This window comes from Protopterus annectens, chromosome 10.part0 (genome assembly GCF_019279795.1).
Source record: "Protopterus annectens isolate FY-2018-M chromosome 10.part0, PAN1.0, whole genome shotgun sequence".
Taxonomy (NCBI): domain Eukaryota; kingdom Metazoa; phylum Chordata; order Ceratodontiformes; family Protopteridae; genus Protopterus; species Protopterus annectens.
Genome location: NC_056744.1, coordinates 630,773,709 through 630,798,643, shown reverse-complemented (window position 1 = coordinate 630,798,643; position 24,935 = coordinate 630,773,709). Strand labels below are relative to the sequence as shown.

The window sequence follows — 24,935 nt, the reverse complement described above, 5'->3', positions numbered from 1 at the left end:
TGGAGCCTTACCCCTCTGATGAGACAGGGGAGTCAGAGCAGAGACCCTAGGAGCCAAGATACCAAGGGAGACACTGCGTTCTGACCTGCTCAGAGCTGACAGCACCCCCTTGGATCTGACCCAGAGATGACTATGGCTCAGAGAGCTCAGATCCAACAGTCAGATGTGACCCACTCATGGCAACTGCCAGTGTCAGGGAAAGGGGAACTACCATTGGCACTGACCCCAAGGGACCTCTGATCCAAGGGCTCTGAAACCGCCAGATGGATTGAAGGAACTATTGGAGAGGAAAAAGGTTGTGAGGCATCACCTCTGGAGGGAGAGGGTGCTGGGCAAGACCCTCATCTGGATTTGGGTGCGGATAAACTTCTGCATCATCTTGTCCATCTCTGCTTCACTAAGGCTCCAGGTGGAGAGGGATGAAGACACCACAGAAACAGGCCTAGATACACACTGGGGGGGGGGGTGACAGGCAACCTAACCATAATGACCTCCAGCTCTGAGGAGTACCTTGGGGAGTGGAGGTGAGGGTAACTAGGCCTGGAAACAGAAGCCATTTTCAGTGGAGGACTGGCCAGGAGTGGTCGGGAGACCACTTGAGACCCATCTTTCTTGGCTTTCTCCACTTCCACAGGCCTCTTGGCAGGAGTTTGAGACCCTGAGGCCTGGGAAGGGAAAGACCCTGCAGTAGCTAAACTAGAAGAGGCAGGAACAGCCATTTGACATGGGCAAGAGGCCCTTGACAGTTAGTTTGTTCCTTCTATCCTAAAGTGCTCTGGGGTTAAACCCAGCGAAGATAGATAGGACAGGAGGTATCAAGATGTGCAGCTCCCAGCACACCACACACAGAGTGTGGCCATCAGCTGGAGAGAGCTTATGGCCACACACTGAGCAATGCCTGAAGCCAGGTTTAGAATTTTCAAACATCTCCCCCCAAAGGAGGTCCAACCACTCACTAGAACAGAAAGGAAGAGGGTTTTTTTTTTTTTTTTTTTTTTAACTGATGACTGTCGCATGGGGAGGATAGGTTAAAGAGAAGGTAAGATTTTAGGAAAGAAATCACCTACAACCCTCAAAAAATGAAAAAAAAAACCGAATTGCCTCACTGCTAAGAACAGGGATCCCGCTGCTGGGAGGAAGGAGACAGGAGGCATTATGGGTAAAGGGGAGGAGCTGGGAGCTCAGATCAAAGATGCTAGCTATGTGGCCGTGTCGGATCTGAAACCCAAAGGTTGAAGACCAAATGAAGTAAACTACATCATATCAAGGTTTCAAAATGTACCTCTATCAGCATACATCTCACCCTTCTTATCTTGACTGGGAGGAAGACCAGATGTGCTCTTTTGATGTGCATTTCTGAGGCTGGGATTCCAGTCCAACTAAAGTAAAGTTGCATAAATCCTTTGCAGTTTTTTTTTTTTTTTTTTAACTCCATGGGCATTATGGGATATCAGAGAACCTCAGGTTCTACCCTCTACTTTGATCCTCCAGGTTAACTTTGCTTCAGCATACCCAGTCTTAGACTCCATATATTCCATCTTTTGCTCGACAGTCTGCATTTCTGCAGACAAGGTAGTAAGTAGATCAGAGTGCTCCAACAATGTGTCTTCCATGTACTTAACATTAGAATCCACCTGGGATGCATATTCTAATAGAATCACCACCCTTGGATTTACACAGTAAACCAGACTACGTGTTAGCACTTTTGTCTGTTTTATAGATTCAGACTTAATTAAAAACAAACTTAACTGAAATTCCATTTATACAGAAATCAAAATATCACAAGACAATTCAATCAAGCCTATTTAATTACAGTATAAAATTTAATTACACCTAGTAATAAAACCAAATAAAAACACAACTTAGCAAAGTTAAATGGTTAATTTGAAATTGCTTCATTTACACCAGGATTTTCTAATACATTCAGATGCATGTGCAAGTATATTTCAAGGTACTCTGGCTCCATCCTCCCCTTTGCTTATCATAGGTGTGCTCAAATCCTACAGCAGAGCTGCCATTTTATTTTCCCTACACAGAATGCAGTACAGCTTTGGAACTTGGCTAAATACATTTGGTGCTAAGATTGTAATTGCTCCCCACAATATATATTGTTTTGGCATGACTGTATAATACTAGCTTCCCATAAGTAACTGCATTAAGAGAGCACATACCACATTTCATCAGTCTGTAGACTTTGTTAAATACTGGCTTGCTATTCTTTAAAATTTAAGTTGTGCTTACTTGTAAATAAAAATGTGGATTTTTTTAGTTTACTCAAATGTGCATCACTAATGACCTCTTCCCAATTCTGGCAAAAAATGGATCTGAAAACATTGTTGGCAAGGGAAGTTGTTCCACTTAACCTTAACATCTGTTTTGAAGGCAACAGAAGTTTCAAGAATGTAACACCTCCAATAATAATTGGTTTGATCTAATTATGTTGCGACTAAACCTTTTCCTCAACACTGTTTAAACCCACAGGGTAACACTGTCAAATAGCATTTGTTTTAAACTATGTATTCATTGAATATTTTTTTCAGTTGATAAGATCTTGGATACCCTGCCCATCAATCCATTTACTCCAATAACCTTTTACTTGTTTGAATGACTACTCTTATGGCACAGAATTGCATTTTTCAAGGATTTTAAAATACACTGATGTTCTGTTCATACTGTGATTCTTGCTTGACATTTGTCAGAACAGTGGGAGGCCGAGCAGAAATAGTCAGGGTCTTGCACAGGGTAGGGACAGAAGAGTCAACCAGGGATCCCAGTCTCCCTCCCTGTGCGATCCAGGTCCAAAAAGTCTGAAACTAACCTGGTTGGACAAGAAGCCAATAAAGGAGTAGGAGACAGCTCCGTAGCCGTAGGGCCAGGAGACAAGCCCCAACTTAATCTGGGCCTTGAGAAAGGACCTCATCTTGTCAATATTGGCAGGGTGTAAACTCCTGGAGGCTCTAGAGGAGGTGGAGGACCTAGCTGGGGATGGGTGCCAAGATCCCTAGGACCGCCCCTCTTAACGACTTCTGTGCTTGGATGGAGAAGGAGGCTGCTCCAAGCCAGAACCCGAGGGGGAACCCTCAGTGACAATAGTGGGTTTCCGACACTGATCCAGGATCTGTCCTCCTCAGGTACGGAGACCTGATAGGATCTGAACATTTGCATCCCACATGCCTGGGATCTGAGGGAGCCAGATCAGTGGCTGATCTGAATCCAAAGGCCTCAAACTGGAGGCCTTGGATCTGAAAGTGGATTCCCATGACCTCGGATCGGAGGGCTTTGGAGCAGAAGACTTGGATCCATGAGAGTCAAGGACCTTAGTATCAGAACTTCAGATCAGAGTTGATGGCTGTAGGATCCGACAGCCTCATCTTTTCACAGGAGGATGACCCGGAGGCAGAGGGGCCTTCATTTTGTGTTCAGAGAGTCAAGTCTTGGCAGGGGACTGAGCCAAGGGACCCCCATGAGCTAGACCTTTAAAATTTTGGCACTCGACCAAAGACCTGGGGTCGAATGCAGCACAAATGTCGTATTCAACCTCCAGCTGGTCGGCACCCAAACAGTAAAGGCATCTTCTGACTGCACGAAGAGCATCTTTTAAAACCAGTTGGCTTGCCAGACATTACAAAGTAACTAAGCCAAGGGGACACGCAAAAATCACTCAGTAGGAGAAGAACGACTCAGCACCAGGAAGAAACAAGCAAAATGACACCTACACTGCTATGAGTCAACTATAAACACGAATAAACACTAGTAAACACCAGTAAACAAAGACAACTACAAGAAAGAGCTCAATGGGGAAAAAGGCTACTGAAAAGAAAAAAGGGCACCAAAATCAAACAAAAGTTCACTAAATACAGACAGGCTGGGAGGTCTAAACTAATACCACGCTACTGCTAACACTCAGGAAAAAATACTATTAAAGAAAAGGGATTAAAAGAATGCTGAAAAGAGCTACTTATCCCACTGAGAAAACTTGAGCCCAGAAATCTGTCTGTAGCTAATCGCAGAAAACAAGAACTGAGGGGTTACAGGGCAACAAGGGGTCATGGGAGTGGGAGGAGCTCTAGCCTAGAAACAGTCAAGTTGCCAGCTCGGATCCAGTGTTGGATCCAAGACCCAAGAGTGAGGAATAGTGACATCCTCCCTCTTTCTGCCTTGTGCTCCTTAATGAGATGGCTTTCACTTAAGGTTCCATTTTTCATATTCCCTATAAAATGCATTCAGATTGCTTTACTTCTTTTTGAACATTTATTTTATATTTGTTTACTGGGAAAGTCCAACTGGACAGAATTCCATTTTCAGCGGAGGCCTGGGAAGAAAAGATCCATATTTATACAGAGCTGTACATGGATACAGAATATTGCAGCAGAGAGTAGTACATGCATAGAGTAATACAAAGTGTTGTGTATAAATCAATTTTCACATATTGATATGAAGTTTATATACAAATCAATAGTAACAGAGTGATGTCTTTATACATTCAATTTATACACATGTACATACTTTGTTCAAGAGAGTATATGCTGTTTCCTACCAAAAGGAAGATTATAGTAAGAAAGAAATCATAAACCAGCTACTCCTTGAGAATAAGGATTGGAGAGCATTGGGGGCATAATTTAAATGAGACAAATATGTGGGAAGGTACTGTGATGACCCATCACTGCCAACCAGTAATCAAGGAGCCTCAATTCTCACCACTGAAGCAGTGGGGGACATACACTGGGAGGATGACAGACACACATGGCTGGCGCAGATTTACTGGCTATGCTCCCCTTCTGCCCAGACTAAGGTAGTTTTGACTGCCACCAGTCACTTCTTATCAGCTACTTTAAGGTCCTTCCAAAGGTACTCAATATACTAAATGATAATATTAATACAAATGGTAGTTTGACCAAGACCCCACACAGCAAATAAATATGCAAGTACTCAAAAAAATATCTCTACACTGATCAACCACAATGAAATGTTTAAATATATTTAATAAATGATAAAACAAGACAATACTAAATATATATCCACAGCGACAGAGTTCAAAACCACAAGAAATATTTAAAACATTGCAGGACAGTCTCAAAAAAAAATCTAAACTAAGCTTAACTATATTCCTTACTGAATCTAAGAGAATTACTATACCATAAGAACTTACTAATAGAGCAAGGTAAATGTGGTGAATGATCTAGTTGTCCGGTCCAAGACAGAATACTCTGTCTTAAGGAGAATTGTTTACAAATATTACTGCTAGAAAAACTTGCAGAATGTCATCACTTGTCATCTGACTGGTTCCCAAACAAAACTCCCATTGCTGGAAGCTGGCAGTATTTACCATCTACCTGTGAAAATACATATACCTCAGATCTTTGGCAGATGATGGAAGTTATGAAACTGCATTTCTTCATGCTTTCAGTAGTAGTAATTAGTTCACAGCAAAGAATGCAGAAAGCTTCTCAGCACAGACTGTCTCTAGCTGCATTGAATACTGAAAGATACCATCCTTTATTGCATAGCCTATAAAGTAATTTAATTTCAGCTATTTTCCTAAAGTTTGCTGGACAGAAGTTAACCTCCTGTACTCCAGTTTCCACTGTTAAAATATATACTACATGAAGACAGTTACAATAGTGCATGTACATTTCTGTTCTTTTCCAGTAGGGCACACTGTGGATACATTTTAAACACAAGCACTTTACAAAATACCTTTACAACACACGTCTGTACAATCCAGTTTGACATACACATGACATACAGTTCTAATACAGTTGCAACACAATCTTATATAAATAATGTTGATATTCACAAATGACAATTTACAAAATTCCAGGTAGTTGAGCTGACATCTCCCTTTGTCACAGGTACTATGGAAGTTATGTAGTGAGGAGTAAGAAATTTGAGGTTGGAAGAGAAGGGATGCAAGAAGGAACTCTGTGAAACCTATCCAAGGCCAGTTACACTGAAGCCTTAGGTCATTTTTGCAAGTTGAAGTGGAGCAGCAGTAGGGTAATCAAGTTTGCAGCCCTTGAGCTAGTAAGGGGGGGGCATGCAACCCAAGGATTTAAAAAGCTGGGGTACCATTGGTTAAAGTAAAGTGTGATGGTTAGTTATTACGTAGGCAGTACTTGTATACTGCTTAAATAATAAAAGCAAACATGTACATATGAAAGAAAAGGAATCAAAAGTACATATGAACAATACAGCCCAGTGCTGGAAATGAATGGGGGACTTTCCCTTTAATATTGTCTGAACATGGGCATCTTGATACTGGAGCAAGAAGTAGAGGTTCCTCCTAGATGCAATCAAGAAGAAATAATTTTGCTATGGTATAGACACAGTCTGATCCATCATTCCTTTAGACAATGCAAACTGAAAACACTAAAAACACTGAAACGTGCAGTAAATCAAGTATCTGAAGTTCCACCAGCTGTGAGGAGAGTAAAACACCGAGCTATTCAGTAAGAGCCAAATAATTTCAAATCTAGAACATTCATGCAACACTTTGACTAAACATTATACATGTGCACACTCAAACTTAGCTCAAAAATTACAGAACTATTTCTTTTGAGTCTTTACTGACCTGTGCACCTTCTTTTAGCTGCAATGTGTGGCCAACTGGACATTGGGCGTCTATGTTTTTCATGAGCATAGGATCACTGTCCAAAGCTTCATATTCATGAGTCTCTCCTATAAAAAGTTAATAATTCTTGATTCTTTTATAAAAGATAAAAATAAATCAACACTTCCCATATCAAAGACAGTTTGCTTTGTTCTGATAACAGAGCACTGAAAATACACTGCTCAAATGGACTTTGAAAATACGGCGAGAATGTCGAATTACTGGCAAGTTACAGTCAAATAGCAGATGTCAGTATACCCTACTGCACTAATACACCAGTATTTGTGGCGTGCCACCCATCCTCCTTAAACAGGTTTTGCAACATGCATTTTCTGAATAACCTTGAAACTAATGCAATGTCATTACTGACTAATCATGAGGGGTTTACTAGAAAAACTTTATAAGGGATAAGGCAAAAATGTGAGACAGAATCAGGGAGGTGAGACAGTAAATATGGTTAGGGATATATTTTAGAATGCCAGCAGCGGGTAGCTGTCACACTACGCAACAGTCTTATCATTCAAATCAGCACACAAGCACTACTACAGTCCATTGTTCTCCATATTCGCCAAAAAAGTACAGTACAAGAATACAGAATGAGCATCAGCATGTGTCCAGGCCTCTCATGGAGACCAGCAGACCTGCACAATGCACACTGCCAAGCTATGAAGACCTAAATGTCAACACAACTCACCACCCCAATAAAAATTCACACACACAGTTACATAAGTGTGCTTTGTTAAGTCTGGTATCAGAAATCATGAAAACAGTATGTCTCAATGCTCTGAGAACTAGGATTGCATCAAAAATGGTTGTAAGATGGCCTGTAGGAAAAAGAAAACGATGTATCCCACTACACCAGTATTAAGAAAAGCTTTCTACAAAATGGAATTAAGAGTGGAATCCTGAAGCTGGTCTGAAACTTTGGGTCTCCAGGACTGTTCCCAGTGCCCTGTCTGTGAAGTTTTCTTGCGACTATGTGGATTTTTCATCCCACAGCCATAAATATGCTACTAGGTGACTTGGCAATCATTCCAATAGTTCATAGGTATTGCAGGAAGTTGCATAACCCTCCAACAAACTGATTAAATCAAACCTTCCAAACATATGTCCACCTAAACTGTAGGTGACATGAAAAAGCATTCCCAAAGCCCTACATGTTTGAAAAGTTTCACCCATACACCTTACATATAGCCAAACTAAATCCAAAGTCCTACAACTGCAGGTAAAACAAATTCCAAATGTCTGTCACACTACCGTGATATCACAGTACAGCAGGTAAATGTAACATTCTGGGACCTGTGAGCTTGGGGATCTGTAATCAGGCCTGCAGTCAGTGAATTACCAATTTTACTTTCACTTAGAGAATAGGCTTACTGTGCATCAGTACCCTGACTGGAGAATGAACGTTCTCCAGCAGGGTATTAATGTACCAATAATGCCCGCAGAAAAATGAGTCTGCCACTTCACTGCAGCATATCGAGCTGCAGTGAAGCTCGGAAGCTCCAAATGAAATGGCTGCCATTATTTTACACTTGCTAGGCATTGTCTGCTGTTTAGCAAGTGTAAAATAGAAAAAAATAAAGCGTGTGAGACTGCATGTGTGTAAGAGAGAACTCAGAGTGTGCATTTCTCTCTGCATGTGCAAGTGAATGCGTGCATGAAAGTGTTTGTCTGCATGTGAGAGGGCGAGGGAGCACGAGTGTGAGCACGCGAGAGAGAGTGTGAGCGCGCGAGAGAGCACGAGAGAGTGTGAGCGCGAGCACGAGAGAGTGTGAGCGCGAGCACGAGAGAGTGTGAGCGCGAGCGCGAGAGAGTGTGAGCGCGAGCGCGAGAGAGTGTGAGCGCGAGAGAGCACGAGAGAGCGCGAGAGAGCACGCGAGAGAGAGCGCGAGAGAGCACGCGAGAGAGAGCGCGAGAGAGAGAGAGTGTGTGAGCGCGAGAGAGAGAGAGTGTGTGAGCGCGAGAGAGAGTGCGAGAGAGCACGAGAGAGAGAGTGCGAGAGAGCACGAGAGAGTGTGAGCGCGCGCGCGAGAGAGTGTGAGCGCGCGCGCGAGAGAGTGTGAGCGCGCGAGAGAGCACGAGAGAGAGTGTGAGCGCGCGAGAGAGCACGAGAGAGAGTGTGAGCGCGAGAGAGCACGAGAGAGTGTGAGCGTGAGAGAGAGTGTGAGCGAGAGAGCACGAGAGAGAGCGCGCGAGAGCACGAGAGAGTGAGCCTTAGCACGAGGAGAGCAAGAGAGAGCGTGCGCGCGAGAGAGAGCACGAGAGAGAGCGCGAGAGAGCGCGCGAGGGAGCACGAGAGAGTGTGAGCGCGCGCGCGAGGGAGCACGAGAGAGTGTGAGCGCGCGCGCGAGGGAGCACGAGAGAGTGTGAGCGTGAGAGCACGAGAGAGTGTGGCCGAGAGCACGAGAGAGTGTGAGAGAGCGTGAGAGCGAGAGAGCGTGAGAGCGAGAGAGCGTGAGAGCGAGAGAGTGTGAGAGCGAGAGAGTGTGAGAGCGAGAGAGTGTGAGAGCGAGAGAGTGTGAGCGAGAGAGAGTGTGAGCGAGAGAGAGAGAGTGTGAGCGCGAGCGAGAGAGAGTGTGAGCGAGAGCACGAGAGAGAGCACGAGAGAGAGCACGAGAGAGAGCATGTGAGAGAGCACGAGAGTGTGTAGCACGAGAGAGTGTGTGTAGCATGAGAGAGTGTGTGAGAGAGCGAGAGAGCGCGATTCTCCAACACTATTAGGTGGACAACATAGAACTTAAAAAAATAAAACGCAACAATTTTACAAAGAACCCATTCTCTAAGTGCAATAATGTCCTCCAGGGTGTGTGTTAATGTGTAATTAATGCCCTTCCAGGGGTGTAGAGGCCCTCTGCCACAACACCCCTGGGCAGACATTAATTGCACATTAACACACCCTGTCGAGCTTTACTGCTTGTTTGGAGTGGATGTTTGTCTCATTGTACTTGTAGGATATAGTATTGTATTTAGCACAGGGGATTGTGCTGAATAGTCTTAGTGTGACTAAAATTATGGTTTTGCTGAAGTAAGAAGTCCATGGCGTAATGTAATACTTGAAGACATTACTCTACAACTACTTTTGAGGACAGCAGTTCTGCTATATACAGACAGGATTGTGACTGGGATTTGGATAACCAGCTTATGTACTCAAAACATGGATGCCAAGAAATTCTCTTTACATCCTTTTCAAGGTGAAACAGTCACTGGAGAAAATATTAGATTGATCTGGGAAGATTTTGAAGCCTAGCATTCCCATGGTAGTTTTTATCCCTTCTATTTTCCGTACAAATAATGCGAAGTCTGGAAGAACATGTATATGGTGGGGCATTTACTTGCTTAAATTTCTGCTTAATTTGGACTGCAGTCAGCACACCCCTTGTACTGCAACACATTTAGACATAAAATTCTTCATTCACAGTATTGACACAAGGCTCAGTAATACATTCATAATGCCCCACACACACACCCACCACACTGCATTATAGTGGAAGGGGAATATACCAGTCCCTGCTATACTGCAACCTCTGATAATTTCAGTTTCAGCCTTTTGAGATCGTAATGCCATTCAGTGTTATTCTGCATTATGAATGCAACCCAGGTAAATAGTGCAGCTGCACATCTGACAGGTACCTGCATTTGGCAATTAACTGCTCCCTAACCCCACTGTAGCACAGGTGTAAACTCTTCCCCAATTTGTAAAGAGTTCTACTTTGAAAGATGGAATTGTCTGGCATAATGGAATGCCAACTAACCCCAACGCTAACCATTGCTGGATTTTTTTTGTACAAATAACTAAGCTACTGAATACTACAAAAACGATTGGCTGGCCAGTTTTTAAAAGATGAACTGTTCTTCCTTGAGAGAGATTTTTGGCTACCATCTTAGGTGCAGCGGTAGTGTCAACTCACAGCAAGATGTCCTCCAGTTCGATTTTTGGGTGGAGTTTCTTCTGTGCAGAGTCTGCATGTCCTCCCTACGTTCATGTGGGTTTTCTTCAGGTACTCTGGTTTCCTCCCACTTTACAAAGACATGCAACTGGAGTGCTTCTCCCCGGGCCTCTGCTGAAAATTGGCTTTGTTCCAAGTTAGACTTTCCCAGTAAACAAATGTTAATAAAATTTGAAGTAGTTTTCATCTTGAAATCTATGAATAAACAGCCAGGGGAGTGAAGTCAAATCTCTGCACACCCACTCCTACAGCTAAATGTGTATTAAGCATCCACTCTTACAAAACTACAGAAAGCTTAGAGACAAGCATCTGTCCAACTGGCACATAGTGACTGGAAGTCTCTGCTGTTACTACTTGAAGGTCCAGGGAAAGAGTGCAAAAAAATACACTCTAGCAACACAGGTTGGAAGGACTAAACATTAGCCTGATCTGGGTGCCCAAGGTCTAATGCATTTAGGGGGGGAAATCATTCCAGGCTGAAAGTTTGCAGCATCCATCTTAACCTTGTAACGTGCAACAAAACAGTTTACACAAGCACTGCTGTACTACCTGTAAAGTAAAGTTATAAATGTACCACAGCAACAGATCTGGGTGACCTGTGCCTGTAATCTTCAACTACAGGAAGTAACCACAGGCTCAGATTAGCACAGCATTAAACTATTCCCAGACCCTCAACGCCACCCCATAGTGCTCCGAGTCTCCCCTTAGCCTTAGGATCAAAGAATCTACTACTAGCAAGCAACCCTCCTCCTGGTCTGCATTCCCTGGAAGATGGGTATGTTTGAATGGACACAAATCAACTAGATTCATCTTTACAGTAACAGCTTTCATACCAGCGAATCTTGTCTAGTTTTAACTGCAGGAAGGAGCCCCTTGCTCATCTTCCTGAGTGGCATTGTGTGATTATCCTGAATATGGAAAGGCAGACCTATCACTAGAGATTACATCTAGCTTACAGTGTTTTGAGAAAAGGCAGATAAGTCCATGTCACAACCACACAAATCTCATCCAATGGAAGCACTCTGAGGCATGGAAAGAAGCCACTACCCTAAGTTGAGTTCACTGTAAGTTTAATTAAAAGGTTTGTTATACTTAAAGCATGATTTTTATATCCGTTATTTTTACAAACCATAGACCTCAGATTACCAGGGGCAGAAAAGAAACAAGTACTTTTGTTACTTTTTTTCCCTTATCCCCTGTATTACCTCACCTGATGGCTCCTCTAGCCACCCCCAACCCACCTATTTGTTCAGGGTGGATGGCACCTGGTCATTCCCATGTTATACAAATTATTAAAGCCCCATTCATTCCTGCCCAGGAATATCAATCAGCTCTCTGTTCCTCAATGAGATGGTGTTAGGAGTGAGACAGCTTCTGGTTCTATGGGACAGCCTGCTGTGTTCCCTTTGGCAGCTATTTTAAGTGCTGCTATTTCTGTGGGCAAGACTGCAGCTGTACAAAATGTTTACTTTAGCTTGCAAGGACAAATGCACTCTTACACTCAATGAAGCTCGAGTCCATGGTATAACATCTAATGCTCCCACCAGTTTTCTTGTGTGGTGAGACAGAACCTTCTCCCTCCCCCCAGAATGACGAGCTACCAGCAACTGCTCACTCCCACCATCTCTAGCAAACACCTGCAGGCATACCGAGCTGCTAATCATACTTAGTTCATCTGCACTAAAGTCAGGACTTTATTCCTCTGCTACACAGAGTTGGCGGAGTACTTGTTACTTCGGTTTTAGCCAAATAAAATCAGAGCAGTCATCTTACACCCATTCTATGCATAATGTGCACTCCTTTAGTCCATGTATGCTAGAGATCTTGTGGCTCAGTAAACAGAAACAGCAGTGTCTGATATTTTCAGTCTTACACACCTCTATCAGATTTACTGTATCCTACTGCCAACCTAATATGGATTTGAATCAATACACCCTTTTTCTGAATCGGTTGTCCATTCTATTATGACAATGTTTTACTTGGTGAACTCAACCACCCTCACACTGTCTGGAATAATACTGGTAATTCTTATTTTCAGCCTGAATTTCTTATTAACATTAACTGTTTTATCAACTTTTCTTTTTCTATTTAATAGCCAACAATCAGTCATGTTACAACCTCTAGGTAACTCTGGCCACATTATTTCCTCTCCTTGGCCTGACAAATACAGCAGGACAGATTTGTAAAACAGTGGGCTGCATGGTTGGATAAAATTGTCAAGCATGTGTAAAAGAAATACTACAAAAATAGTCCATGAAAAACCTTGTCAGGACCCACCCCCTACCCTCATATCATGGAACAACACTCAATGCACCTCATTAAGATAAAATACAAGCATTATACAGACAGGAAATACACCCATATTCAAATAATGAGCATTAATACAGCTGCTAGAAAACTAAACAGTTATTGTCAAGGTTAATGCAAATCAGAAATCCATTGCAAATCAACATGACAATACATTTTAATAAGCAAATTCTCAAAAGAAATCAGATTCCAATTGTCCCAGTATTGAACAAAGTCAAAAACTAAAAGTAACAGGCATTACCTGTTTAGCTTGACAGAGCTCATTTGTACAAGTTGCATTCACCTGTAACAGCAGATGTGCATAGAATACACTTACTGACATATAGGTAGTAGTGCCCTGCCACCCTTCCTCTGACAGTTTCTCAGACCTTCAGACTCCTCCCTCTGCATGTCTGACCAATCAGCTGCTAGAACAGGATAGGTCTTTCACAGCCAGACAGCAGCCTTCATTTTTTCACATACATACACAAAAGCTACTTAAACAGCAGCAACCGACAAACTATATACAACCAAGGAAAGGTGGATGGTGGAAGGGTACTGCCAGAAAGACAGTGTTCTGTGAACATCTACTGTTACAGGTAAGTGCAACTTATGCAACAGTACCATGTTCAACTACCTTATTGGTATAAGGAGTCCCAAAGCTTGCCCTACCTGGGGGGAGGAAGGATAACAGTCCAGGAGCTTCTGGAAAACAGTCCACATAAAGCCTGTTCTATATCTAGAAAAAACATCCAATTTGTAGCACTTCATGAAGATATGGACAAAGGACCAAGTTGCTGCCTCTAGAATACTTAGAGTTCACTTCTTTCCAATATACTGCAGAGAGAGGAAAAGGGCCTAGTGGATGCACTTTTACCTTGCCTGTATTCACCTTTCCATGGCGATTGTAACAAAAACCAATACCAGAGGACAATCAAAGTGCAATGGCTCTTGGAGATAGGTTGACCCTTCACCCCATTTCAGTCTTCCTAAAGGGGTTTGTTCGTTCAAGGTAGCACCTGAGCTGCCAATGCACATCCAAGGTATGAAGAATCCTTTTCCCAGATTCCTAGGTTCTGGAATGAATATAGGGAGAGTGATGGGACTGATTAAGAGTGAACTCTGAAACCACAGAGCATGAAAGTGATTAGTATGCAACACAACTCTATCCTTGTCAAAAACAAGGGTGCCCCACCATGAGAGCTTGCAGCTCAAAAAAGTACAGTTTTGTACCTACCATAAATGTAGATGTTCGAAGATCCACATTGCTGCAGTCCTTACACTTGGGTAGTCCGCTGTCCTCGGTCGGCCCGAATATCAAAGTATAAGGCTGACGTCGGTCAAGGCGCATTTGACTGACATCAGGGCGTCAGGGTACAAATGCGCATGACCGACGTCATATCCTCAGTCTTTTCTTGCCCCAGATGTCAGAAGACCCTAAAAATAAAGGTCAAAACCAAAAGACAGCAAACAAACAACCAAGCACCCTTGCCCTAATTATATGTACAAAATATACACTATATACACAATATTTACAACTCAACCCACACAACCACCTCTAACTACAGAGGGAAGGAGGAGTAAATTGGACTGCAGCAATGTGGATCTTTGAACATCTACATTTATGGTAGGTACAAAACTGTACTATGTTCTTCATCTCACATTGCTGCAGTCCTTACACTTGGGTAGAATCCCAAAGCAGAGGTATGGGAGGATGGCCAAACTATAAGGAAGCAGGAGCTGCCAAAATGCCCTGCAAAACAGCAGTGGCAAAACCAGCCCTGGATTTAGAGTAAAGTGGCAGGTGATAATGCCTAGAGAAAGTATGCACTGAACTCCAAGTAGCTGCCTCCAAAATATCCTTGGTTGCCACCCCCCTCAAAAAAGCTGTCGAAGTGGCAGTAGCTCTAGTGGAATGAGGCCTAATCCCGGCTGGAATCTCCTTGCCATGATGGGAACAGAAAGCAATGCAAAACCCAATCCACTTAGAAATAGTTTGTTTTGACACAGGCTTGCCCTGAGAACTCAAAGCAAAAGAAACAAATAACTGCTGAGACTGCCTGAACCCTTTAGTTCTGTCCAAATAATATCGCAACTGCCTGTGTACATCTAAAGTGTGCAAAATCTTTTCCCCTTTATTCTGGGGATTTGCATAAAAAGTAGGCAAATGAATAGTTTGGTTTAAAGCCACACTAGAAACCACTTTAGGCATAAAGGAAGGATTAGTACGTAAAGATAACCTATCCTTATGGAAAATTAAGAAAGGCTCAACCGCCATAAGGGCCTGCAATTCAGAAACCCTTCTTGCAGAGGTAATTGCCAACAAAAAAGCAGTCTTCCATGATAAATATTTCAACTCAGAAGTAGCTGCAGGCTCAAAAGGTTGTAGAGTGAGTTTCTCCAACACAAAATTGAGATCCAAGCAGGAGTAGGAGCTCTTGGGGGTCTTATATTCTTTGCCTCTAAGAAATTGCTTGCACAAAGGATGAGAAAACAATGGTGGGTCACAATCATAGTGAGCCGAAATTGCTGCAGCATGAACCTTAATAGAAGAGAAAGACAAACCTTTGTCCAGTAACTCAGTAAGATATTGAAGAGCCACACTCAAATTAGGCTCAGAAACATCAAAATCTTTGCTGCACTCCAAAATAAAAATCTCTTCCATTTATCTGCGTACACTTTCCTTGTACTAGGCCTTCTAGCTTCCAAAATAACATTCAAAACTTACTGAGGAAGAGGAGGCCCACTATGGTTCAAAACAGAATATGCCAGGCTGTTAGGTGCAGAGAGTGAAGCTTGACATTGAGTAAATGGCTGTCCTCCTGTGACAACAGGTGTGGAATCGAAGGCAAAGGCCATGGAGGCTTCCGTACCAGACTTCAGTAATGGGTACCAGTGCTGTCGAGGCCAATCTGGAGCTATTAAAATCATCCTTGGCTTGTCCTGTCTGACCTTTAGAAGTACCTTTGGGAGGAGAGGCAGAGGTGGAAAGGCATACACATGAAGATTGCTCCAATTGAAAGAAAGAGCATCCACTTTCCAAGCTGTGGGATGAAACCTTTTGTGCAAAACTTTGGCAGCTGATGGTTTAGTGGAGAAGCGAACAGATCTATGTCTGGAGTTCCCCATGACACTGTCAATTTCTGAAATACAAGAGGATCCAATTTCCACTCGTGGGGATCCATAATTGTCTGCTCAACACATCTGCTAAGGAGTTCTGTGCTCCTGGCAGAAACCTTGCCTGAAGATTGAGCTGTAAACTGAGAGCAGTCTCCCACAAAATCATTGCTTGCCTGCATAGAGGATAAGAATGCCCTTGCTTGTTGATGTACCACATGACAGTTGTGTTGTCTGTTAGAATCAACACCTGCCCTGGAAGAAGTAAATCCTTGAAAGCTATTAATGCAAACTGGACTGCTAACATCTCCTTCAGGTTGATATGTAGATGTTGTAGTCTGGCAGGCCACTTGTCTTGTATCCACTTTCCATGTAGATGAGCTCCCCAAGCTTTGTCTGAGGCATCTGTCGTTAAAATCTGACTCGCCTCTGGCGGGTCACAGAGAGTCCCTTGTTTAGGTGACATTCCTGAGCCCACCACAAAAATTCCTTTTGAATGCAAGGTATTATCTGAATGACAGTGTCCAGATCCTGGCAGTGCTGTGTCCATACAGTTTTGAGATACCATTGCAGCTTCCTCATATGCAGTTTGGCATTGGGAAGCACCAGAATACAAGATGCCATGAACCCTAAGGCTTGAAGGACTGTCCTTGCAGTCAGCCCGGACTGATGAGATAGTTGATGGAAGTAAAGGGAAAGACTCTTTTGTTTGTCCGGGTTAAAAAGGCCATCTGGGATGCTGTATTCAGTCTCACACCCAGAAAGCACATGTCCTGAGAGGGTACTAGACTGGACTTTATTTCGTTCACAGAATACCCCAGGCATCTTAGCACTGCTATCACATATTCCAAATGATGAAGAAGCTCTTCCTTCCTTGAGCCAGAATCAGGCAGTCGTCCAAATAAGGATAGATCTGTATTCCTTTTAGCCTGAAGAAAGCTATCACTGGAGCCAGAACTTTCGTGAACACTCTGGGCGCAGTAGATAAGCCAAAGGGCAATGCAGAGAACTGATAGTGAGAAGTCCCAGCTCGAAAACACAGATACTTCCTGCAACTTAGTCTGATAGGAACATGAAGGTAAGCCTCCTTGAGATCCAAAGTTACCATCCAATGATCTTTGCCCAGCAGAGGTAAAAGCTGCTGTAGCGTCAACATTTTGAACTTGGGAATGCCCAGATAAGTGTTGAGGATAGATAAATCCAAAATTGGTCTCCACGTGTTCCCCTTCTTTGGTACTAGGAACAGGCGAGAATAAAATCCTAGGCCCACTTCTGGCATAGGGACCGGCTGTATGGCCCTATTTGGAGTAACAGAGAAACTTGCTTGTGAGCCTCTATTCTTTGTTGAGGAGGAACGTCTGGCATGCCTTTGAAAGGAGGCAAGGTATGGAAATAAAACCTGTAACCGTGGTGTATGATATCCAATACCCATCTGTCTTGGGTAATTAAACTCCAATTTTCTTTGAAAAGTGCCAACCTTCCTCACAAAGGTGCTGCCAGACGAGAAGGCTCTGGCAGCTGAAAAGGTAGGTCATTGGGTCTGTTTACGAAAGGACTGACCCTGCCCTCACAAGACTGTGCAGGAGAACTCCTGTTCTAGGCCTGAAAGAGCCCTGAGCTCTGCCCCTACCACGTCTAGATCTACCCCTAGACTGGGAATCATAAGAAGGATACGTCCACCCCTTAGTAGGCCAATTTCTACTAAACTTTGGAGGCTGGACCTGCAAAAAATCTTTAACAGTCTGCATAGACTTAGCCTTGTCTTCCATTTTCTTTAAAACTGCCTCAACAGGAGAACCAAACAACACGTCAGATTGTAAAGGAGCATCTAAATTCCTTGTTTTAACATGGTCAGATAAATTTTGATCCCTCAGCCAGGCGTGCCTCGAAGAACTGACCCAGTGGCAGCCACCCTAGACGAGGCCTGTACAGCATCAAAACCACATTGCAAAGAATGCTTACCCACCTGTTCAGAAACATGTACTAAATCTTGCAACTCTTTACAATCAATACCTACTGCCAGAGCATCAACCTTAGACTTCAATTGTGAAAGGAGATAGTTTTGGTATTTCAACATGTGAAACTGGCAATTCAAAGCCCTCATAGCAAGAGTGGAAGTATAAACTTTCTTTCCCCATCTATCCAAGGCCCTGGCCTCTTTATCTGCAGGAACCGGATTCTTTACAACAGAAGCCTTAACACCTTTAGGCCCCTGGCTAACAGTTTCTGGGTCTGCCCTAGGACTCTTAAAAGATACTTATGAGCTTCAGGCACCCTGTAATACCTATCCGGTTTAACAGGAGCAGGAGGCAAAGAATCAGGATTAAGAGAAGCCTCTGTAAAACATCTTCCACTACATCCAAAACAGGAGGTATAGCCAAAGGCCTATGCTGGGGTAAAACAAAATTCCCTAAGCCTTTTCCTGGAATCAGAGAAGTCCTGACCTTCCCACTTAAAATGCTCCCTCATGGAATGAAGAGTTTCTGAAAAGAAAAATCCTCAGGAGGAGAAGCAGAAGGAGTAGAATCATCCACATCAGAATCAGAATAAGGAGAGTACTCCTGCAAGTCTTCAGCCGAAGACTCTGAAACATCCGAAGCCTGCTCAAAACTCCCTAGCTCAGGCTCCACCCTAGGTCTCTTATCAGGAGGGGCATAGAACCCTAATCAAAGTAATCAAATCTTCTGCCATTTTAAGCATATGCTTCTTGGGCACAGTTCCTGAAGAACTAGGGGTAACCCCAACTGAAGCTAAACCTGGCCTGCCCCTGGGAGAAGCCTTGGAAACAGAAGGAGAGGGCCTAACCACCCTAGGCAGGGAGTGGAGTATAGTAACCTGAGAAGCCCCATCAGCCTGGCCTGCCTCCTGAGAGGCCACATCCTGCAATAACAAAGTCTCTCCCTGGGATCCCAAAGAAACCTCCGGTGGAACCACCGGCTCCACCGACACCTCTAAAGAACTGGCGTCGGTTCCTCTAGCCTAGGTTTAACTGCTTTGTCCTTGCGCTTCTTGAGCGAGCATCCGGCGGCATTTTATAATTGCACCGCTTGACTAACCTGGCACAATCTAATCTTCTCTTTATATTGAATCTAGCACAAGAGCGACACCCAACAACCTCGTGCTCAGGCCCTAAACAAGGAATACACAAAGTATGGTCTCTATGCGGTATCTGTTTCCCACAAGAAATACAATTATTCACTTTTTCTGACATCCGGTAAACCACTGAGGCAAGAAAAAACTAAAATATTAACTTTGACTCTGTCTGAAACTCCAATCGAACAATTTCAGACGGCACTTGCAGCGCTGCTTCTGCATCGGACCATGCGGCAAAAAAGACTGAGGATATGACGTCGGTCATGCGCATTTGTACCCTGACGTCCTGATGTCAGTCAAATGCACCTTGACCGACGTCAGCCTTATCTTTGATATTGAGGACAGCGGACTACCCAAGTGTAAGGACTGCAGCAATGTGAGATGAAGAACATCTCTCCTTGTAGATGTCAGAGCAAAAAACAGTTTTCCACATTAAAGGATTTAAGATCAGCATAAACTACTGGTTCAAAATGTGGTAAAGTCAATCTTTCTATAACGTAGTTGGATCCCATGAAGGAGATAGTTGCTTGTGAGAGGGGTCTTATATGCAACACTTCTTTCATAAACTGTTTTACCAAAAGAGGAGATTAAGAGGATCCATAGGCAGACAAATGCACCTTAACCGACACATACGATAAGCCATCTTGAAGCAGCTCACACAAATATTTCAAGGCATGGTAATATTAACCTCAATCTGTTCCTGTTCCCATTTATGGACCATGTGGGAAACATCATCCATTTATAAAACTAAAGATTCTTGTTGCACTGTTTTCTGGCCTCAACACCTGCTGCACATTCTCATGAAACAGGTGCCTCAAGGGAGTAAAAACTGAATCATCCCCTCCAGTGAAACAAGGTGCTTTAGGATTACCCAAATTGAAGGGATATTTTAGAGCTACAGAATTAAGGTTCATATGCATAACACGAGCAGAAAGTTAGAATTCAAAGTGGAAAGGAATGATGAAGCATGAGGGAAATTCAAGAACCAAGGAGAGAGACAGTGGAATTTTGGAAGCAGATCCATAAGGATAATATGAATATAATAATCTGTATGGTTGTTAAAGCAGCAGAAAGTATGCTAAAAAAGTGCAGTTGTGTACACTTACCATAAATGTAGATGTTAGAGTGTTATTCACTGTTGCAGTCATCCCATTTGGGTTACCTGCCTGCATGTAGCCTTCAGCCGGCCTGAATACCAGAGTCTTCTGTTCCTGCATCGGATGATGTCTCTTCTTCCATGACGTCAGGTCGTCAGGGGTATAAAACATGCACCCGACGGGATTACATCAGTTTTTCTTGCCCCAGATGTCAGGTGCCCCCACAATGGGAAGCAATTATATGTTATGGTACACCTCCATCAAAAAACAAACACCAGAAACTTAAATATACCAAACAAGAAGGAAAGGTAGAGCCAAAAGTCAGGGGTCTGGAGGGAAGGTAACCAGGACTGCAACAGTGAATACACTGACATCTACATTTAAGGTAAGTGTACACAAATGTACTATGTTCATGTTTCACTGTTGCAGTCATCACATTTGGGTCGATTCCCAAAACTAAGGAAGGGAAGAGTAAGTCGGAGAGCATTAGGGCCAGCTTTTAAGCCTTACAAGACTGCAGTGGCAAAACCAGTTCTGGATTTAGAAAAAAAATAGGCATGTGGTAATGCTTGAAGGTATGTGCAGAGCTCCAGGTAGCAGCTTCTAGGATGTCCCTGGTAGGGACTCCTCTGAGGAAGGCTGCAGAGGTAGATGCAGCCCTGGTGGAATGTGATCTTATCCCCTTTGGGGTAGGTTTCCCATGGTGCTTGTAGCAGAAATGAATGCAATGGGCTATCCATTTGGAAAGGATTTGCTTTGAAATGGCCTTCCCCTCTGCCCCTGCAGTAAAGCCAACTAGCAGCTGTTCAGATTTTCTGAGAGGCTTAGTCCTGTCTAAATAAAATCTAAGTTGTCTGTGCACATCCAGAGAGTGCAGTATTTGTTCCTTTGTTTTGTGGATTAGGGAAAAAAGTAGGCAAATGAATGGACTGATTAAGGGCCATACTAGACACCACCTTGGGCATAAAGGAATGATTGGTCCTGAGGGAAACTGTCTGCATGGAAGATAAAGAAGCACTCCACTGCCATGAGGGCCTATAATAAAGACACTCTTCTTGCTGAAATGATGGCTAGGAAGGCTATTTTGCAAGAAAGGAATTTCAACTCTGCAGTTGCAGCTGGCTCAAAAAGAGGGAGAGTGAGCTTTTCCAATACAAAGTTAAGGTCCCGGGCTGGAGTAGGGGCTCTCCTGGGGGGGGGGGGTCTTAAAATTTTGACCACTCTAAGGAATTGTTTTAGCAGGGGTGAGAGAAGAGGGGTGGCTCAGTATTGTGCTGAAATGGCAGAGGCATGAATTTTAATTGACAAGAAGGATATGCCCTTGTGGAGCATTTCTGTTAAGTACTGAAGAAAGTCTGGCTCCAGGAACAGTATATTTTCCACTTTTCAGCATAGGATTTTCTACTACTAGGCCTCCTGGCTTCCAGAATGACATCTAGCACATGCTTACTGAGATATGCTATTGGAGAGCTCAAAGAATTAGCCAAGCTGCAAGGTTCAGGGTTTGAAGCTGAGGGTGCAGAATCTGGCCTGCCTGCTGGGAGAGCAGGGAAGGGGTCAGAGGCAGGTGCCATGGTCCAGCAGTGTCATACTGCACAAGAGGGGGGTACCAGTGCTGGCGTGGCCAGTCTGGTGCAATCAGTATTGTCCTTGGCTTGTCCTGTTTGATCTTTAGCAGAACCTTCGAGAGGAGAGGCAGAGGGGGAAAGGCATAAACAAAGAGACTTTCCCAGGTAAAGGACAGAGCATCCACTTTCAAAGCTTGACTGTGGGGAGTCCTTGTGCAGAATTTGTCCAATTGGTAGTTCCGAGGGGAGGCAAACAGGTCTACCTCTGGAGTCCCCCATTTGTTTAAGAGGTTGAATATTTTTGGTTCCAGTTTCCATTCGTGTGGGTCCATGAGATTTCTGCTCAAGTCATCTACCAGTGAATTTAGCTTGCCTGGCAGGAATTGAGCTTGTAGGTGCACTTGGTAGCTCGAGGCTGTGTTCCACAGAGCCATGGCTAGTCTGCAGAGAGGGTAGGAGTGGGTTCCCCCTACTTGTTTATGTACCACATAACTGTGGTGTTGTTCATCTTTACCAATAGTTGTCCTGGAAGAATGTGGTCTTTGAAGGCTGTCAGGGAATTCTGTACAGCTAACATTTCTTTTTGGTTGATATGCAGGTGCATCTGTCTCTGGTTCCACTTGCCCTGAATGCACTGCCCTGCCAAGTGAGCCCCCCATGCATAGTCTGATGCGTCTTAGTGTTTGGGTGGCAGGGGGTAGAGTGAAAGGGAGCCCCTTGTTGTGGTAGCAGGCCTCTGCCCACCAAAGAAACTGTCTTTATACAAGGAATGATAGGAATCCTTGATTCCAGGTCCTGAGAATGTTGACACCATAGGCTTTTTAGATACCATTGTAGTTTCTTCATATGCCGTCCTGCATATGGAATTAGTAGAATGCAAGAGGCCATGAACCCCAGGGCTTGCAGAATTTCCTTAGATAGCTGGGGCTTTGTGGACAATAGTTTGAAGTAGGTTGCAAAATAAACTTGTTTCTCCGGAGTGAGGAAAGCAATCTGGGAAGCTGTGTTCAAGCTTGCTCCCAGGAATACAATCTGTTGGCAGGGTACTAGGAGATATTTTTGTTTATGGTGTACCCCAGTGAGGTTAGAAGTTTCTTTATGGATGCCAGATGTTGTAATAGCAAGTCCTGGCTTTCTGCCTGAATCAGACAATTATCTAAGTATGGGTATATCTGAATATTTCTCTGCCTGCAAAATGCAATGGCTGGAGCTAGACACTGTGAATACCCCGGGTGCAGTAGATAAGCCAAAGGGAAGTGCAGAGAACTGATAGTGCATGGAGCCTGCCCTGAAGCGTAGGTATTTCCTGCAAGATTCCCTTACTGGAATGTGCAGGTAAGCTTCCTTTAAGTCTGAAGTTGCCAACCAGGCATCTTTGCCTAGTATAGGAAGCAGCTGTTGAAGTGTTAGCATTTTGAATTTTGGAATTACCAGAAAGGTGTTTAGAAAAGAGGTCCGGGATAGGACGCCAGGAGCTGTCTTTTCTAGGTGCCTTGAATAAAAACCTTGTCCCCTTTGTTCTGCTGGGACAGACTGAATAGTCCGGATACTTAGAGAGAGAACCTGCTGTTGGGCCTCCATCCACTGATTTGGGGGTAGGTCTGGTCAACCGTTTGGGGTTGGTAGGGTGTGGAAGTGGAATTTGTATCCTTTGAAAACTATATTCAAAACCCATTTGTCCTGGATAATGAGTTCCCAGTTTTTTGCATGCAGGGCAAGCTTTCCTCCTAAGGGAGCAGGCAGTTGAGCAGGGCTTGGAAGGGTTAAGGTAAGTTATTGTGCCATTTTTCTGTAGGGGGTGGCTTACTACTCCCTGCTTTGGAAGTGGGAGCCCCCCACTAATTAGGCCTGTGCGCAGCCTGAGATTGTAACCTAGGTGGTCTGCTGTTCCTGGATTTGGACTGAGAAAGGCCTGAAAGAGACTGGAAAGGACCAATTCTTTGAAGGCCAATGCCTACTAAATCTGGGGGGCTGTACTTGTAAGAAATCTTTAACAGTTTGCATAGATTTAGCTTTTTCCTCCATCCTTTTGAGGACCTCTGCTTTGTTGGTCTGGTTTAAGAGAGCATCAAGTAATTTTGCTTTAACATGATCTGGCAAGTTTTGTTCCTTAAGCAAAGCATGCCTTCTAAGTACAGACCCAGTGACTGCAGCCCAGCAAGATGCTCCTAAAGAGTCAAAACGACATTGCAAAGTATGTTTACCAACTTGTTCTGCGGAATGCATTAAATCCTGTAATTCTTTGTGCTCAGCACAGTCAGGAATCAACATAATCTTCTGTTTAAGTAGCCCCATAATATGCTGCTGGTACTTTAAGATATGAAACTGGCAATTTAAAGCCCTAATGGCCAAAGTAGCAGAAGTGTATACCTTCTTACCCAATCTGTCTAAGGCTCTAGAATCTTTATCAGAAGGGGTAGGATTTTTGGCAGCAGTAGCCTTAATGCCTTTTGGTCCTTGGGAAATGGTCTCTGGATCTGCAGTAGGATTCTTGAAGAGGAACTTGAGAGTCAGGTACTCTAATACCAGTCAGGTTTTCTGAGGGCTGGAGGTAAAGTGTTTGGGGAAAGGCTAGATTCCAAGAAAGCATCATCTACAATGTCAAGAACAGGAGGGATAGCGAAAGGCCTGTGTTGAGGAAGGAGTAAGAATTTCCTAAGCCTCTTTTTGGAGTCAAGAGTAATCCTGGCTTTCCCAGCAGAAATGCTCCCCAAGTGTGTGCAAGGTTTCACCAAAAGAAAAATCTGGGGAAGTAGAGGGAATGGAATCCTCTGCATCAGAATCCTCATAGGTAGATAAGGGCAAATCCTGGTAAACCAGAAGGAACAGAAATATCAGATTCCTGATCTGAAGAATCAGAAGGAAAATCAGTTCTAGGTCTCTTCGAGGGGAAAAGCAGGCTTCCCCTGATTAAAGTAATAAGGTCTTCAGCCATTCTAAGCATTTGTTTTTTAGGCAAATGGGCCTGAGCATGTGGTTTGGATGTCAGCTTTCTAGGCGTGGCGAGAGTTTTGGGCCTAGATGAAGATGATGGTGTCTGTTTAAAATGCAGGTCTGTAGGCCTGACTACACCCTCAGAAGCCAGTGCCTGCACAGCATCTCCGGACCCATCCAAGGTAGAGACATCCACAGGTTCCATAGTCGAAGAAGCATCTCTCAGCGTACCAGACTCCGAATGCGTCTCACTACTATCAAGGGCTGAGAAAGCACCTCA

At 43.8% G+C, this 24,935-nt stretch overlaps 1 protein-coding gene across 1 annotated transcript in view; it reads right to left on the bottom strand.

Moving 5' to 3' along the window:
• PIF1 (PIF1 5'-to-3' DNA helicase) overlaps positions 1–24,935 on the bottom strand; it is a 457,383-nt gene that overhangs the window by 75,163 nt on the left and 357,285 nt on the right. The window contains exon 9 of the mRNA XM_044086793.1: positions 6,572–6,678. Coding sequence (XP_043942728.1) covers positions 6,572–6,678 — 107 coding nt within the window. The remainder of the gene's footprint in view (positions 1–6,571; positions 6,679–24,935) is intronic.